The sequence below is a fragment of the Schistocerca serialis genome, chromosome 5, assembly GCF_023864345.2.
Source record: "Schistocerca serialis cubense isolate TAMUIC-IGC-003099 chromosome 5, iqSchSeri2.2, whole genome shotgun sequence".
Taxonomy (NCBI): Eukaryota; Metazoa; Arthropoda; class Insecta; order Orthoptera; family Acrididae; genus Schistocerca; species Schistocerca serialis.
The window spans coordinates 463,681,966-463,698,023 of record NC_064642.1 but is presented as its reverse complement, the minus strand read 5'-3'; the positions used below and the strand labels follow the sequence as shown (position 1 = coordinate 463,698,023).

General features: G+C 42.9%; 1 protein-coding gene across 1 annotated transcript in view; it reads left to right on the top strand.

The window, feature by feature from the left end:
• LOC126481996 (proton-coupled amino acid transporter-like protein CG1139) overlaps window positions 1-16,058 on the top strand; it is an 87,017-nt gene that overhangs the window by 5,134 nt on the left and 65,825 nt on the right. The window contains exon 2 of the mRNA XM_050105961.1: window positions 1,232-1,359. Within this exon, the coding sequence (XP_049961918.1) occupies window positions 1,232-1,359 (128 nt within the window). The remainder of the gene's footprint in view (window positions 1-1,231; window positions 1,360-16,058) is intronic.

The following is a 16,058-nucleotide window of genomic DNA, read 5'->3' as shown; positions in this document are numbered from 1 at the left end:
ACGTCGTCGAACTGTTCGTGCAGATGGTTGTTGTCTTGCAAACGTCCCCATCTGTTGACTCGGGGATCGAGATGTGGCTGCACGATCCATTACAGCCATGCGGATAAGATTTCTGTCATCTCGACTGCTAGTGATACGAGGCCGTTGGGATCCTGCACGGCGTTCCGTATTACCCTCCTGAACCCACCGATTTCATTTTCTGCTAACAGTCATTGGATCTTGACCAACGCGATCAGCAATGTCGCGATGCGATAAACCGCAATCGCGATAGGCTACAATCCGACCTTCATCAAAGTCAGAAACGTGATGGTACACATTTCTCCTCCTTACATGACGCATCACAACAACGTTTCGCCAGTCAACGCCGGTCAACTGCTGTTTGTGTATGAGAAATTGGTTGGAAACTATCCTCATGTCAGCACGTTGTAGGTGTCGCCACCGGCGCCAACCTTGTGTGAATGCTCTGAAAAGCTAATCATTTGCATATCACAGCATCTTCTTCCTGTCGGTTAAATTTCGCGTCTGTAGCACGTCATCTTCGCGGTGTAGCAATTTTAATGGCCAGTAGTGTAGCTCTGGCAACACCGGCCACGACCTTCTTCTTCTGTGCGGATGCACATATATTCCCCGAACTCTTACGGGACTTGGTAAGAATGTCTTCCACGAGTAATGAGTGTGTTGGGGTGGGACACTACGAACGTAGTGTGTGGACATACAAGGTGAGAATGTGGATCTCGTGGGAGGCGTGCGCGAGATAGTCCCTGCAGTCGCGATATTCTCCGTGCCCTCGGTGGCTCAGCTGGATAGAGCGCTGCCATATAAGCAGGAGATACCGGTTTCGAGTCCCAGTCGTTGGCACACATTTTCACCTGTCCCCGTTGATATACATCAACGCCCGTTAGCAGCTGAAGGTATTAATATAATTCTAATCATTAACTCTTATGTTTCTTACACAATTACAGAAAGGAAAAAAATCTTCGGTGTGGCCCAGACGTCACATATTTATTTTCAGACCCCAAGGAAAACCTACATCAAGATGGTCGGGTACAGATTTGAGCCCAGCTCGTCTCCAAAACCAGTCCAGGTTTGCACCAGGTTACTAGTCTTGGTGTTGTGTATGCTGCCAGAGAGGAGACGGGCACGGGACGCTCTGTTACCCAGGACTGGTGCGACACAACGCGTATGCTTTTGGCCCAGGCTGCTACTGATTTCTGATGGTCTCCGTTGGCAGGGGTCCGCGACTTCCTACGACAGGGGGAAGCGCTCTGTCGTCAGTCTCACTGGTGGCGACCGGGATAATCTCAGTGACAGCGGTGCGAAGGCGACGTCGGAGTCTGATCAACCTCCACCGTACAGCAGGTAAGCCAATGAACGCAACAAACCTTAACGGTTTAGCAATAATAATAATTTGTTATCACATTTTATCATCAAGCATGTATTAGAAAAAGCATCTGAATCTAGTCAACGTCTTTACAAACCGTTTTGGTCTAGAAGATGCTCTAGAAAATTTAGTCAGATTAAGTTTCACCTGACAACCTCTTGTGGAACAAGTAAAATTATTAAATCTTTGAAAAATAAATGTTCTGTTGGAGTAGATGACATCTCTAATAATATATTAAAACAATGTGGAGCAATTACAGCTGAGGTTTTGAGTCGCAAGTGTAATGCATCAGTAACTCAAGGTATTTTCTCAGACGGGTTAAAATATGCCATTGACAGGTCTCTCTACAAAAAGGGGGACACCATAGATGTGAATAATTATCGTCCAGTATCCTTGCTTACAGCATTTTCTAAAATCTTCGCGAAAGGAATGTACTCAAGAGTGGTTAGCCCTCTCAACAGTAATGGGATACTTAGTAAACCACAGTTCGGATTTCAAAAATGCTATTCCACTGAGATAGCAATATACAATTTCACTGTCCACATAATAGAGTCTTTAAATACTAATATGTCACCAATAGGAATTTTCTGTGACTTGTCCAAAGCATTTGATTGTGCGAACCATGATATTATGTTACAGTTCTATGGTATAAATGGAACAGCATATGAGTGGTTTAAGTCGTACCTACAGAATAGGAAGCAAAAAGTTTCCTTATATGGGTCAAGTGATTTAAATAAGTTTGCCACTTCATCTAACTGGGGTGAAATTACACTAGGTGTTCCACAGGGTTCAACCATAGGTCCCCTTCTGTTCTTAATATAAGTGAACGACCTCCCTTCCTATCTGAAATAGCCGGCCAGAGTGGCCCAGCGGTTCTAGGCGCTACAGTCTGGAACCGCGCGACCGCTACGGTCGCAGGTTCGAGTCCTGCCTCGGGCATGGATGTTTGTGATGTCCTTACGTTCGTTAGCTTTAAGTAGTTCTAAGTTCTAGGGGACTGATAACCACAGAAGTTAAGTCCCATAGTGCTCAGAGCCATTTGAACCTATCTGAAATAGGAAGCTGAACTGACACTGTTTGATGATGATACAAGCATAATTATTAATCCAGTAAAAGAAACTACGATTGCAAATGATACAAATAAGGTCTTTGGAAAAGTCATTAATTGGTTATTTGCAAATGGGCTTGCTCTAAACTTTGAAAGAACACAGTACATCCAATTTTCTACTGCAAAATGTACAGTTCCTTCAATAAATATAGCACGTCAATAGAAGTCAGTAGACAGCATAGAGCATACTACGTGTTTGGGTATACGCATAGATTAGAGTCTCAATTGCAAAATTCATATTTTGGATCTTCTAAAGCGTCTAGGTTCAGCAACTTTTGCAGTCAGAATAATTTCCAATTTTGAGGATATATAAATTAGTAAGCTAACATACTTTGCATACTTTCACTCTCTGATGTCATACGGAATAATATTTTGTGGTAACTCAACATTTAGACAAAAAGCGTTCACTGCTCATAAGAAAGTGGTTATAATAATGTGTGGGGTTCATAGTCGTACATTTTGTAAGCATCTTTTTAAAAGATTGGGAATTCTTACAACAGCCTCACAGTACATTTACTCACTAATGAAATTTGTTCTCAACAACACGGACCAGTTTAAAAACAACAGTGACATTCATGATTATAATACCAGAAAAAAGTAACACTAACACTATCCTTCACTTAACCTATTCTTGGCACAGAAAGGGGTAAAATATTCTGCTATAAAAATTTTTGACAAATTACCAGATGAAATAAAATGTCTGACAGACAGCAGTAATAGCTTCAAAAATAAATTGAAGTCATATCTCCTTGACAACTCCTTCTATACCATAGATGAATTCTTGAATAGGAATAAATAAATCTATAAACATAGTATATGCATTTTGTGCTATTTAAGGGAATGGAGTAATATATATATATTAAAAATCTTGTTTCGTATGTGCGTTTCTTGTGCACTTGACACGTTCCACATCATAACGGCTATTGTACCGTGCGATTGATCAACGGAACACGCAACCAACCAACTAACTGATAACAAAATTTTAATTTTCGTGGCTCGTGATTTGTCCAAAATTTTTCATCAGGTTTGTTTATTTTAAATCCAACGCCGTTAATTAAACTGGTTTGTGACTGGAATCCCAATTAAACCGTCCTTGGATTACGATTTTCGAACACATCAAAATTATTTTCAAGTGTGATTGTTACCAAGTGGGGTCACGTTGCCCGTTGGGATAACTGATGCCCACTTGTTACGAAGAAGCTTCTACTGCTAACAGCAGCAGCTTACAAGACCTCTAAAGCCGCTGCAGAGACTGCATGTAAATCTTTCACTTTTGATACTGGCATTCCTGAGTCATTGCGGGGCTTGTAATCGTTCACTGTGTCAATATACTTGTAATCACATGTTGCATGCACAGAAGATTTTGTGGCAGAACACCTCGTCACTTGACGAGTTATATTAATGGTTCTGTGTTATTAGGCATATAATCAGGACTGGAATTTGAGTTGTTGATTTTTCATCAGCCCGTAAGTAAGAGAGTTCAAGCGTCCAAGAACAAGGAAGATCACTGCCGACAGCCGGTTCCAGGGCTTACCAAGTCATGTTGACAGACATGCAAGGGTGATATTGAAGTCTGTCGTAGCCAACACCCTTGGAAGCTGTAACTCTGGTGACTATGTGAAAAGTGTGTTGTAGTGCATTACCGCGCGCAAACAGCTGGCTTGCAACATCTCTGAACAATAATTTCGCCGATTCTAATCATGCATTCTTATCCGAGAGCGTAGGTTTAGTTAGTGTCGGTAAACATGCACATTTTCGACGCGGCTGATAGGTGATGAGGTCATGCTATCAGGGTCGATTAAGTACACTGTTGATGAATGACGTTCTTGACGCTTCAGCCCAGTGTGTCACATGTTTAGCACGAACGCAAGTCTACAGCAGAGCAATTCAAATCTAAAACACCTTAAATTAAGGACGTGCTTGTCAAACTTCGTATCTCCCTTAATAAATCGTTTTCTACGTCTCGTCCCTTCTCTTCCAATTCTACCGTACACACATCCTGTTCTATCCATCCCTCAGTCTCAGGTTCATCCCAAAATAATTCATTAAATATTTCCTTACCCCAGATTCATTCCTTCCCCTCTAAACCTCTAGCAGTTTAAAACTTCACTCTTTTCCACAAATACGGCAGTAACGTCCGTAACGTTCTACTGCATCAACGCCAGTCACTCACACTCCTCCTTCTTATAACAATCTGTACGAACTTCATTACTCAAACTATCGCCATCCACACTATTTACTTCAGCCCTCTCTAAATTTTCTGTTAATTTTTCCACACCTTTCACCGATTCACTACCCACAGCATGCACACCTTTACTGTTTCTCTCCTCCAAAATATCGACACTTGCACCTTCAACAAAATTACACATCAATTCACTGTTAAACACTTCATCTTCCTGAAATAATACATCGATGCCTAAGCCATCATTACCATAAATATTCATCTCAGCAACCTTATCTGCTGATACACCATTTAAATCATTACATAAATTCACCTCAGAAACCTTACTTTGCTCCGTCGGGAAAGTAACTTTACATGAATCGTACACAACTTTATCCTCCGCCACTACATCGCACAAATTGCTGCTACCTTGTCGTGTAACTGTGGAGTTATTACAGCCTGACGCGATCGATAGTAATCGGCCACTTTGACTTCCAATAACTCATGCACTAATTAAGTTGCATGCCAGTAATTCATACCAATTTAGGTTTACACTAATAGCTTTCTAAAGACACGTAGATCGACGAAATCGGATGAATCGTTTAGATTTTGGAAATTCGTTGCTGGGTGTTTCTTGTATAATTTATCGTCAGATACTAAACTTTAAACTAATAAATATATTGAAAATCTGATTACACCATCAGAATCGTCGTGCAAATAACAGTAATATACATGTTTCTATTTGAGGTATCATGATTCATCTGGCTACTGTTAATTTCTATACGAACTGTGAAATGTCTGCCATTAAGGTTTCACAAAGTCCGCCATCTTTAGGACTCTCGGCGTGTCTCTTTCATTGGCACAACGTCACCATGGAATTCCCAGCCACGCGGCCGATGGACCACGTGGTCCAGCCGTTGTGCGGCATCACGCGCTTGCTAACGAACCGCGCCTTGCCGAGCGGCCCGAGCGGTGGCCGCCAACTCTGAACTTGGAATGTTTCCAGGGCGCGATGACTCGCCCGTTACCTCACAAGCTCCATATGAGCATGTCTGTATAAGGGCCGATAAAAAAGTTGCTGCCTGATGGCGTTGCTGCAACGTATTTGTTAAAGCTCTGTATAAAGGAAAGTACTGCCATCCTTTTCCTCTATGTTTGCCGCCGTCCGTAGTTCAGGACTGGCTAAAGCCGCGTCACTTGACATTAGCAGCCAGTGTGGGCTCAAGTGTTAAGTGTGAATCATGGGAAGTGTTGCGTGTCTTCGAAGTTTTCAGTAGAATAATACCTCAGTGCTGTGGTTTTGGCTGTTCGTTTTGAGAATTCCTTCCGAAGGGACAGATGCAACAAGAAGGAGTATATTGGTCGCAATGGGAAAGGTTGCAGGAACTCGACTTACCCATTCAGTTAATTTTATTCGTTTCTGGCCTTTTGTCTTTGTCCCCTTTTTTACATTTCTGTTGCTCAGTTTCCAATCCATTCTAACAGCAAAAAAAGTCACAATAGCTAAATGGATGGTTTAATGGTAATTTAATTACAAAACAGAGATCTTCAAGATAAAACTGCCACTGTTGGCACATAAAACGAAAAATAGTGAGTGGTACTGTACAAACTTATCATGACTCATAAAAAAATTTGACTGACTGTACATTATGGTTTAAACTTATATTTACGATGCTCACAATAATAAATTGTGCTTTGATCCACACAATATAACGTACATTTTTTTTTCTCCGTCCAAGTACTGACGAACGGCCTTTAACTCAGTAGCCATTAATGTTACCAAGAGACTATTGTTACTGTTGCAACCTGGCACTTATTCTACACTCTATTAATACGAATACAGTTGTTACTGTTTCTTACGGTCCACTTTTGATCGTAGGCCTAGTTTCATTCGAACACATTTTAAAAACATTTTATTCTCTTGTACTTCCGTAATCATTCTCCTGTCATAGAACAATTTGCAGACAAAAGTTTATGGGATAGATCTGACAAAAATATAAAGCATGTGTAATCAAATGGTTCAAATGGCTCTGAGCACTATGGGACTTAACATCTGAGGTCATCAGTCACCTAGACTTAGAACTACTTAAACCTAACTAACCTAAGGACATCACACACATCCATGCCCGAGGCAGGATTCGAACCTGCGACCGTAGCGGTCGCTCAGTTCCAGACTGAAGCTCCTAGAACCTCTCGGCCACAGCAGCCGGCCATGATGTGTCACCGCCAAGTAACATAGCTCGATGAAACTTGGACCATACATAGAAGGAAATGCTACTGTATACTACAGAAGGTAACTAGAAGAAATATACAGTTTAACGGACAGAAATGACACTTCTATTCAAAGACAATAATTACTCTGTAGTCACCGCAATTTATGATGGTCCTCTGGGCAATAATATAAAAGGCTTGACTGGTTATTAATAGCGTGTATGATGACCACGGTCGGCAATGTTGACTCTGTAACGACTCCTTGTGATAGGCCTTTCCATTTCTTCACCAGCACTGGTGGATGTGGACGTGGTGCAAAATGTTTCCCCAACGGATTCCGCACTTTTCCGGTGGGATTCAAGTAGGGGTAGTGGACAGTCCAGTCCATTCGCCGAATATCCTTCCGTTTCAGAAGCTTCTCCACCTGAGAGACGAAGTGGTCCGTATTGTCATCCACAAAAATGAAGTCAGGGCCGAATGCATCCCTGAAAAGATGCATCGGTAAGGAGTACACTTCCACAATAACATTTACGGGTGAGTGTACCGTGTTCAATCATCTGAAGGTCAGTACGCCTATGCAACATTATACTTGTCTTCGGAGTCTTTCTCGACGGCAGACATGAATAACACGTTCTCGGTTTTCAAGCCGCGTCAAATCGAATAAAATCACCGAGCTTTCGACGTCCATCTCCGCCATCGTCGTCAGGAGTTCACTGACTGCCGGGGCTGCTACGGTTTCTCGCTTATATAGGCATGATGACATCTTCAGCAGCCAATCAGATAGACCCAATGTGGCGCGCGCGCGTAAGTCGACCCGGGCAGCTAGCGGAGCTGTTGCGCGTGGCAGCACCTGTGACGTCAGGTGGCGCCAGGGGCAGGCGCCACGTTTGAAACGGCCGCTCCCGCGTCGCACATATGTCTTTGCTTTCATTCGGCGTTCGACGCCCGCCCCCAAGCCCTGATGAGTGTGTACCCCTGGTCTCTGTTGAAATTGTTATTTAAAAGAATCTCGGCCGCTTCCTTTATAACGGAGTCCCAATATGTAGATGCATGAGGCAACACTTTTGTATATTCGAACGGTATTTTATGTTCGTTTTCTAAACAATGCTCCGCTATGGCTGATTTTTCTTGGTCCCTTTGTTTTATATGGCGCTTGTGCTCAGCACAACGCTCCGCAATCGTGCGAATTGTTTGTCCGATATACATGCTGCCACAATCACAGGGTACACCATACACCCCGGGCATTCGAAGAGCAATGTGATCTTTAACAGAGCGCAACATATCTCGTATCTTGGGGGCGGGTCGGAACACTGGTCTTAGCCCATGTTTCTACAGCAGACGTCCTAACTTGCTGCTAGTTGCTCCACGGTATGGCAGGAATGCATTCCGTTTGGCCTATTCTACTGATTTACCAGGTGTCTTTCGTCGGCGGCCCTTGAAAGCGTTTGCGATGATTCTTTTGCTGTATCCATTTCCTCCGAAAACACGTTTTAAGTTCTGCAATTCAGACTGTATGTGGTCGTCGTCAGAGATAATCTTGGCTCTGTGAACCAGCGTGTTCAGGAGCGCTTCCTTGTGAACAGGGTGGTGGAAACTATTGGCGTTCAAGTATCGATCAGTGTGTGTTGGTTTCCGGTACACTGAATGACCAAGCTGGCCTCCTACGTTCCGCTGAACCAAAACATCCAAGAATGGTAGCTTGCCGTGCTTCTCCATCTCGACAGTAAATTTAATGTTGGGATGGACACCATTCATGTGCCCAGGTCGACTTACACGCGCGCGTCATATTGGGTCTATCTGATTTGCTGCTGCTGATGTCATCATTCCTATACAAGCGAGAAACCGTAGCAGCCCCGGCAGTCAGTGAACTCCGATGGCGGAGATGGTCATCGAAAGCTCGAGGATTTTATTCGAATTGATGCGACTTGACAACCGAGAACGTTTTATAACATTATACTTGTCCACACTCTAACATCTGGACCGCCAAAACAATAATGTTCGTCAATGTTACCGGATGCATTACGTGTTCCATTCCTTGATATATGGGGTACGTCCAGCATCATGTCGAACATGCTGGTCTAAATGTTATGGTGTGAAGAGGTGTAACGTTGGGTGGGCGTACTGACCCCCAAATCTTTGAACACGGTACACTCACGGGCCCACGTTGTCATGATACTGTATTCCTTCCCCATCTGTGTCTTTTCGACGGTGCATTCGGCCCAGACTTCCCTTTTATGGATAGTAATGAGTTACCACATCGAATAGTGCTGGAAGAGGAGCTCTTAGAACGAAAGAATGTCAGCGATTGGACTAGTCATCCCATTCCCCTATAGCACGTGTGGGATGCGTTGGGGACACATATTGCAGCCCGTCCACATGCACCATCCAGATGTTGACAGTCGTCCTGGTGGGAGAATGGAACGTCCTACCATTAGAACTTCTTACTAACCTTGTGGTTGGCGTGGAAGCACGCTGCAGAGCATGCAATGCCGTCCCTGATGGTCACACATCCTATTAAGAACCATACCCCTTTTTAATGTCCAGGGAACCATCATAAATCGCGGTAACTTCAGTGTAATTATAGATTCTTAATAAAAGTGTCGTTTCTGTTTGTTCCACTGCATATTTCTTTCGGTTCCCTTCTGTTGTATACTGTACCAGTTCCTTGTATTTATGATCCAACTTTCATTGAACTTGGCAGTGGCATATCAGGCGAAAGTTACTTTCGTACTTAAATTTTGCACACGAATATACAGGGTGGTCCATTGATAGCGACCGGGCCAAATATATCACGAAATAAGCATCAAACGAAAGAACTACAAAGAACGAAACTCGTCTAGCTTAAAGGGGAAAACCAGATGGCGCTATCGTTGGCCCGCTAGATGGCGTTGCCATAGGTCAAACGAATGTCAACTGCGTTTTTTAAAAAAATAGGAACCCCCACTTTTATTACATGTTCGTGTAGTACATAAAGAAATATGAATGATTTAGTTGGACCACTTTACTCGCTTTGTGATAGATGGCGCCGTAAGTCACAAACGTATACGTACGTGGTATCACGTAACATTCCGCCAGTGCGGACGGTATTTGCTTCGTGATACATTACCCGTATTAAAATGGATCTTTCGCCAATTGCGGAAAAGGTCGATATCGTGTTAATGCATGGCTATTGTGATCAAAATGCCCAACGGACGTGTGCTACGTATGCTGCTCGGTATCCTAGACGACATATCCAAGTGTCCGGAGCGTTCGCCGAATAGTTACGTTATTTAAGGAAACAGGAAGCGTTCAGCCACATGTGAAACGTCAACCACGCTCTGCAACAAGTGATATTGCCCAAGTAGGTGTTTTAGCTGCTGTCGCGGCTAATCCGCACATCAGCAGCAGACAAATTGCACGAGAATTAAGAATCTCAAAACGTCGGTGTTGAGAATGCTTCATCAACATCGATTGCACCCGTACCATATTTCTATGCACCAGGAATTGCATGGCGACGACTTTGAACGTCGTGTACAGTTCTGCCACTGGGCACAAGAGAAATTACGGCACAATGACAGATTTTTTGCACGCTTTCTATTTAGCGACGAAGCGTCATTCACCATGATATGCGATAGTGGCCAACGGAAAATCCGCGATGGCTGCGACAAGTGGAACATCAGAGATGATGGGGGGGTTAATGTATGGTGCGGAATTGTGGGAGGAAGGATAATTGGCCTCCATTTTATCGGTGGCAATCTAAATGGTGCAATGTATGCTGATTTCCTACGTAATGTTCTACCGATGTTACTACAAGATGTTTCACTGCATGACAGAATGGCGATGTACTTCCAACATGATGAATGCCCAGCACATAGCTCGCGTGCGGCTGAAGCGGTATTGAATAGTGTATTTCATGACAGGTGGATTGGTCGTGGAAGCACCATACCATGCATGGCCCGCACATTCACCGGATCTGACGTCCTCGAATTTCTTTCTGTGGGGAAAGTTGAAGGATATTTGCTATCGGATCCACCGACAACCCCTGACAACATGCGTCAGCGCATTGTCAATGTATGTGCGAACATTACGGAAGGCAAACTACTCGCTGTTAAGAGGAATGTCGTTACACGTATTGCCAAATGCATTTAGGTTGACGGACATCATTTTGAGCATTTATTGCATTAATGTGGTATTTACAGGTAATCACGCTGTAACAGCACGCGTTCTCAGAAATGATAAGTTCACAAAGGTACATGTATCACATTGGAACAACGGAAATAAAATGTTCAAACGTACCTACGTTCTGTGTTTTAATTTAAAAACCTACCTGTTACCAACTGTTCGTCTAAAATTGTGAGCCATATGGTTCAAATGGCTCTGAGCACTATGGGACTTAACATCTAAGGTCATCAGTCCCCTAGAACTTAGAACTACTTAAACCTAACTAACCTAAGGACATCACACAACACCCAGCCATCACGTGTGAGCCATATGTTTGTGACTATTATAGCGCGATCTATCACAAAGCGGATAAAGTGGTCCAACTAAAACATTCACCTTTCTTTACGTACTACACGAATTTTTAATAAAAAAATGGGGGTTCCTCTTTTTTTAAAAAATGCAGTTGATATCCGTTTGACCTATGGCAGCACCTTCTAGCGGCCAACCATAGCGCCATCTGGTTTCCCCCTTCAAGCTAGAGAAGTTTCGTTCTTTGTAGTTTTTTCATTCGACGCTTTATTTCGTGAGACGTTTGGCCCAGTCACGATCAATGGACCTCCCTGTATACAGGGTGTTACTAAAAGGTACGGCCAAACTTTCAGGAAACATTCCTCACACGCAACTAAAGAAAAGATGTTATGTGGAGTTGTGTCCGGAAACGCTTAATTTCCATGTTAGAACTCATTTTAGTTTCGTCATTCCAACGTGATCAAATTGTAAATTTTCAAAATCAACATGTGTGGGCTGACGAGAATCCGCACGCAATTGTGCAATAACGTCATCAACACAGATTTTCTGTGAACGTTTCGGCAGGCATTGTTGGTGATGTCTTGATTGGGCCCCATGTTCTTCCACCTACGCTCAATGGAGCACGTTATCATGATTTCATACGGGATACTCTACCTTTGCCTTTACAAGTACGACACAACATGTGGTTCATGCACGATGGAGCTCCTGCACATTTCAGTCGAAGTGTTCGTACGCTTCTCAACAACAGATTCGGTGACCGATGGATTGGTAGAGGCGGACCAATTCCATGGCCTCCACGCTCTCCTGACCTCAACCCTCTTGACTTTCATTTATGGGGGCATTTGAAAGCTCTTGTCTACGCAACCCCGGTACCAAATGTAGAGACTCTTCGTGCTCGTATTGTGGACGGCTCTGTTACAGTACGCCATTCTCCAGGGCTGCATCAGTGCATCAGGGATTCCATGCGTCGGAGGGTGGATGCATGTATCCTCGCTAACGGAGGACATTTTGAACATTTCCTGTAACAAAGTGTTCGAAGTCACGATGGTACGATGTGTTGCTGTGTGTTTCCATTCCATGATTAATGTGATTTGAAGAGAAGTAATAAAATGAGCTCTAACATGGAAAGTAAGCGTTTCCGGACACATGTCCACATAACATATTTTCTTTCTTTGTGTGTGAGGAATGTTTCCTGAAAGTTTGGCCGTACTTTTTTTATAACACCCTGTATATGGTGCACTACACTGGAAGAGTTTTCACCTGTGTTAATAGTGACACATTACTGAAATTTACAAAAACAGACGCGGTTGAATGCTCATAGCATCTCTTAGATTATCGTAAACAGTTGAGGCATCCAATAACGACTTAGTACGTTATATACTCACAACCATCGTTTGCTTAAGAGATCGTTTGCAATATATCTGGATGAGTAGGAATTTACAGAAAGCTTTTAAAAATAAGCGAGGGACAACACTATCGAAACTCTGACGTCTTGTCAAAAGCTTCTTACCACCTTACGAAGATGGTATATTTCAAGGATCTCATCGGTTTTTCACTCTCCGAAACTTATATCTTTCGATAATAATTAACTAAATACGACAGGGCCTACACAGTCTCCTGTACGAGAACTGTGTTGGCGAGGCCGTGCTCTGAGCATATATTCATTGTCATGCCAATACGTTATTGAAGGAACTGACCGAAGGCAACAGTACACCTTGAACGAGTCGCACTGACAAACGAGACTTTCTTAACATTAGTGGCAGAGAGAAGATTCTTTAGAAAACATTATCTTCGATACTTTAATCCTGGCGGTAAAAAAGTCCGGAATTTGGCACATAAAAAAGAATCATCATATTGCCAGTGTAAAGTGCTTCCATCTGGATCAACCAATGACTACCTAACTTCTTTAGAATGCACATTTATACGATTAATACTTGGTAACCATTTGGCAATGCGCTATATCTGATTTTTTCACCCTGCCTCGATAGCCTCTTTCTTGCTACCTGCCCCCCCCCTCCCCCTCCAAATTATAATGTACAGGATACGCTAATTTATCGTGCAGCGATTCATACTCCCCTCCCCACTTTCCCTCCGCGGATATTACATCTTTCTCTCTCACGCTCATTCTCTCGTATTTTTCACATGCAACTTTCTCTGCGTCTGGCGTGCCAGTCATCATTTCTTCGTCTTTCCTCGTATTTCCAGTGCGTCCAACAGCTGTCACATTTTTCACATTATCATTTCCTGTAAAGTTCCCTCCTTGTCCCTCCCATTACAGAACTCTTCAGATGTTCACATATTTCCATATTTCACATTGTTCTCTACCTTTTTCATATCTTCAACCCATTAACCTCCAACCCTCATGGCCTAACCCCCCCCCCCCCCCCCCCGCCTCTCTCTCTCTCTCTCTCTCTCTGACTATCACTTTCTACATCACCGGCGGTTTCTGTCACCATTAGCACAGGTCGAACTTAATCCCTTTCTCTAATAACCCCATCATTTATGGAACAGTAATCTCTATAAATGTTCTTATTTTCTCTCTTTATATTATCATCGGCCTACGATGTTTTATTTTTGGTGTTTGAGAGCTACAATATTGACCACATTATTTGACGCGTTTCTAAGTCAGCTATTTATTTTGCAGCATCAGGCACAAGGTCAGTGCCTATTCCATCGAGTACGACCCCTACTTACGGCGTAACGTCGAACAGCCTATCTCGTAAGTACCTCTGACGCTTATGGTTTTTCTTTTTTTCTACTTTTCAGCTGTGAAACAATTTTTTAATTTTATTTTAACATGATTTCATGCAAAACTGCATATATATTAAAAAAAGACATAAATTTGAATTTCATTTGTTGTGATCTCACTGTGGGTAACTAATTGGATAGTACGTTCAACGTGTATCATATTATCTTTTACAATTAAGTAAGCTGTGCGCTAAGTTTAGCCACCACATCGAATACCTAGTGCTGGTTGTGACGATACGCGTTTGGGCCGCTTAAACATAGCAAAAATTTTGAGTCATGATGCTTGCAGTGCATAAAGAATGGTTCTCGTCTAGTCTCTTCCTTTAACAAAATAGCACATGCACTGGCGTGGAAAACTTAAGAACTGAAGTACCTTTCGTGTGATGTGTCATTGCCGTATAACACAGCTCGATAAAATTGGACCGTACACAGAAAGAACTCATTCAGTATTTTATAGAAGGTATCGGAAAAACCCGCAATGAAGCGAACAGAAAAGACACTTTCATTCAAAGACAACAATTAAACTGGAGTCCCTCGATTTATGGTAGTCCCCTGGACTTTACAAAGGTGGCACATGGTTCTTAATAGAGTATGTGATCATCACGGATCAGCACATGTTCTGCAATGTGCTCTCATGGTGATCACAAGGTTGATAAGGAGTTCTTGTGGTACGGCGTTCTGTTCCTCCACCAGAGGGTCTGATAGCTGCTGGATGCTCGTTGGAGCATGTGAACGCCCTGCAATATGTTTCCCCAAAGCATCCCACACGTTTTAATGAAATCAGGACTGAATGCACCCCTGAAAAGACGCACGTGGTAAAGGAGTGAAGTTTCTCAAAGACGTTGAAAGATTTGGAGGTCTGTAAACGTGTGCAACATCATGCCTCCTCACACAATTACACCTGGACCACCAAAACGATCATGTTCGTCAGTGCTCATACTCGCATGGAGAAGTTGGGAACATGTAATGCGGAGGTTCTAGTCCTCACTCGGGCATGGGTGTGTGTGTTTGTCCTTAGGATAATTTAGGTTAAGTAGTGTGTAAGGTTAGGGACTAATGACCTTAGCAGTTAAGTCCATAAGATTTCACACACACACAATATGTACTACATCCAGGGAAATTGTCGAAGATAATCGGTTTGGTAGTCCAAGTGCTATGGAGTGGTAAGGCGTAATGTCGCATGGGCAGAGTGCCCAGCACCTTCACCGGTCAACGTTGTTGTGACACTATACTCCTTCCACATGTACGTTCGTGACCCTCAATGAACAGCGCAGGCGGAGGAGGTCTTGGAATGAGAGGATACTCGGCGAATGGACTGACTTGTCCGTTCCTCTGACTTACACCCCATGGAGGGCGTGTGGGACTATACTTAGCATTTCTTTATATGTACGGTTCAGGGACCGATGACCTTTGAGTCTGTTCCCTTCAACCCCCACAAACCAACCAACCATCTATGTACGGTTCAGTTTTCGTAGAGCTAGGTTCTTTGTCAGTGACACATCATGCGAAAGCTATGTTCGTCCTTAGGTTTTGTACGCCATATGTCAAAAAATATGCAGCCATTACTTTAGAAATTTTTTATATTTGTTTCATTCTGTGTGTTCTTTGCATTGTACTGAGTATCGTCTGATACTTATTTAATGTATTGTGTATGTCATTTTGAAGTCGGCAGCTTACATGACAAACTGAGAAGTTGAAATTGGGAATTTGTTCTAAAACGTGACCATTTAGCAGTGTTTTGGAAAGTGAATAGTCTTTTCGTTTAAAAACCATAACTCTCTTTCTGTTAGAAATATCAGAATTGTAGCCACTGTATATCTGAAGGAGAAAATGTACTGCGCTTTGCAGGTCGTCATCCCTCTTTTGTAAAATTTTTGTGTGCTAAAAGTCATCAGGCGTATTTTCCCTTGTGTTTTGTCACGTATTTGCAGTCCCGTTTTTGTACTGTGTAACTCGAGTCAGCTCAGACAAATACTGCTCGTCAAGTCTGTCATGCAAGA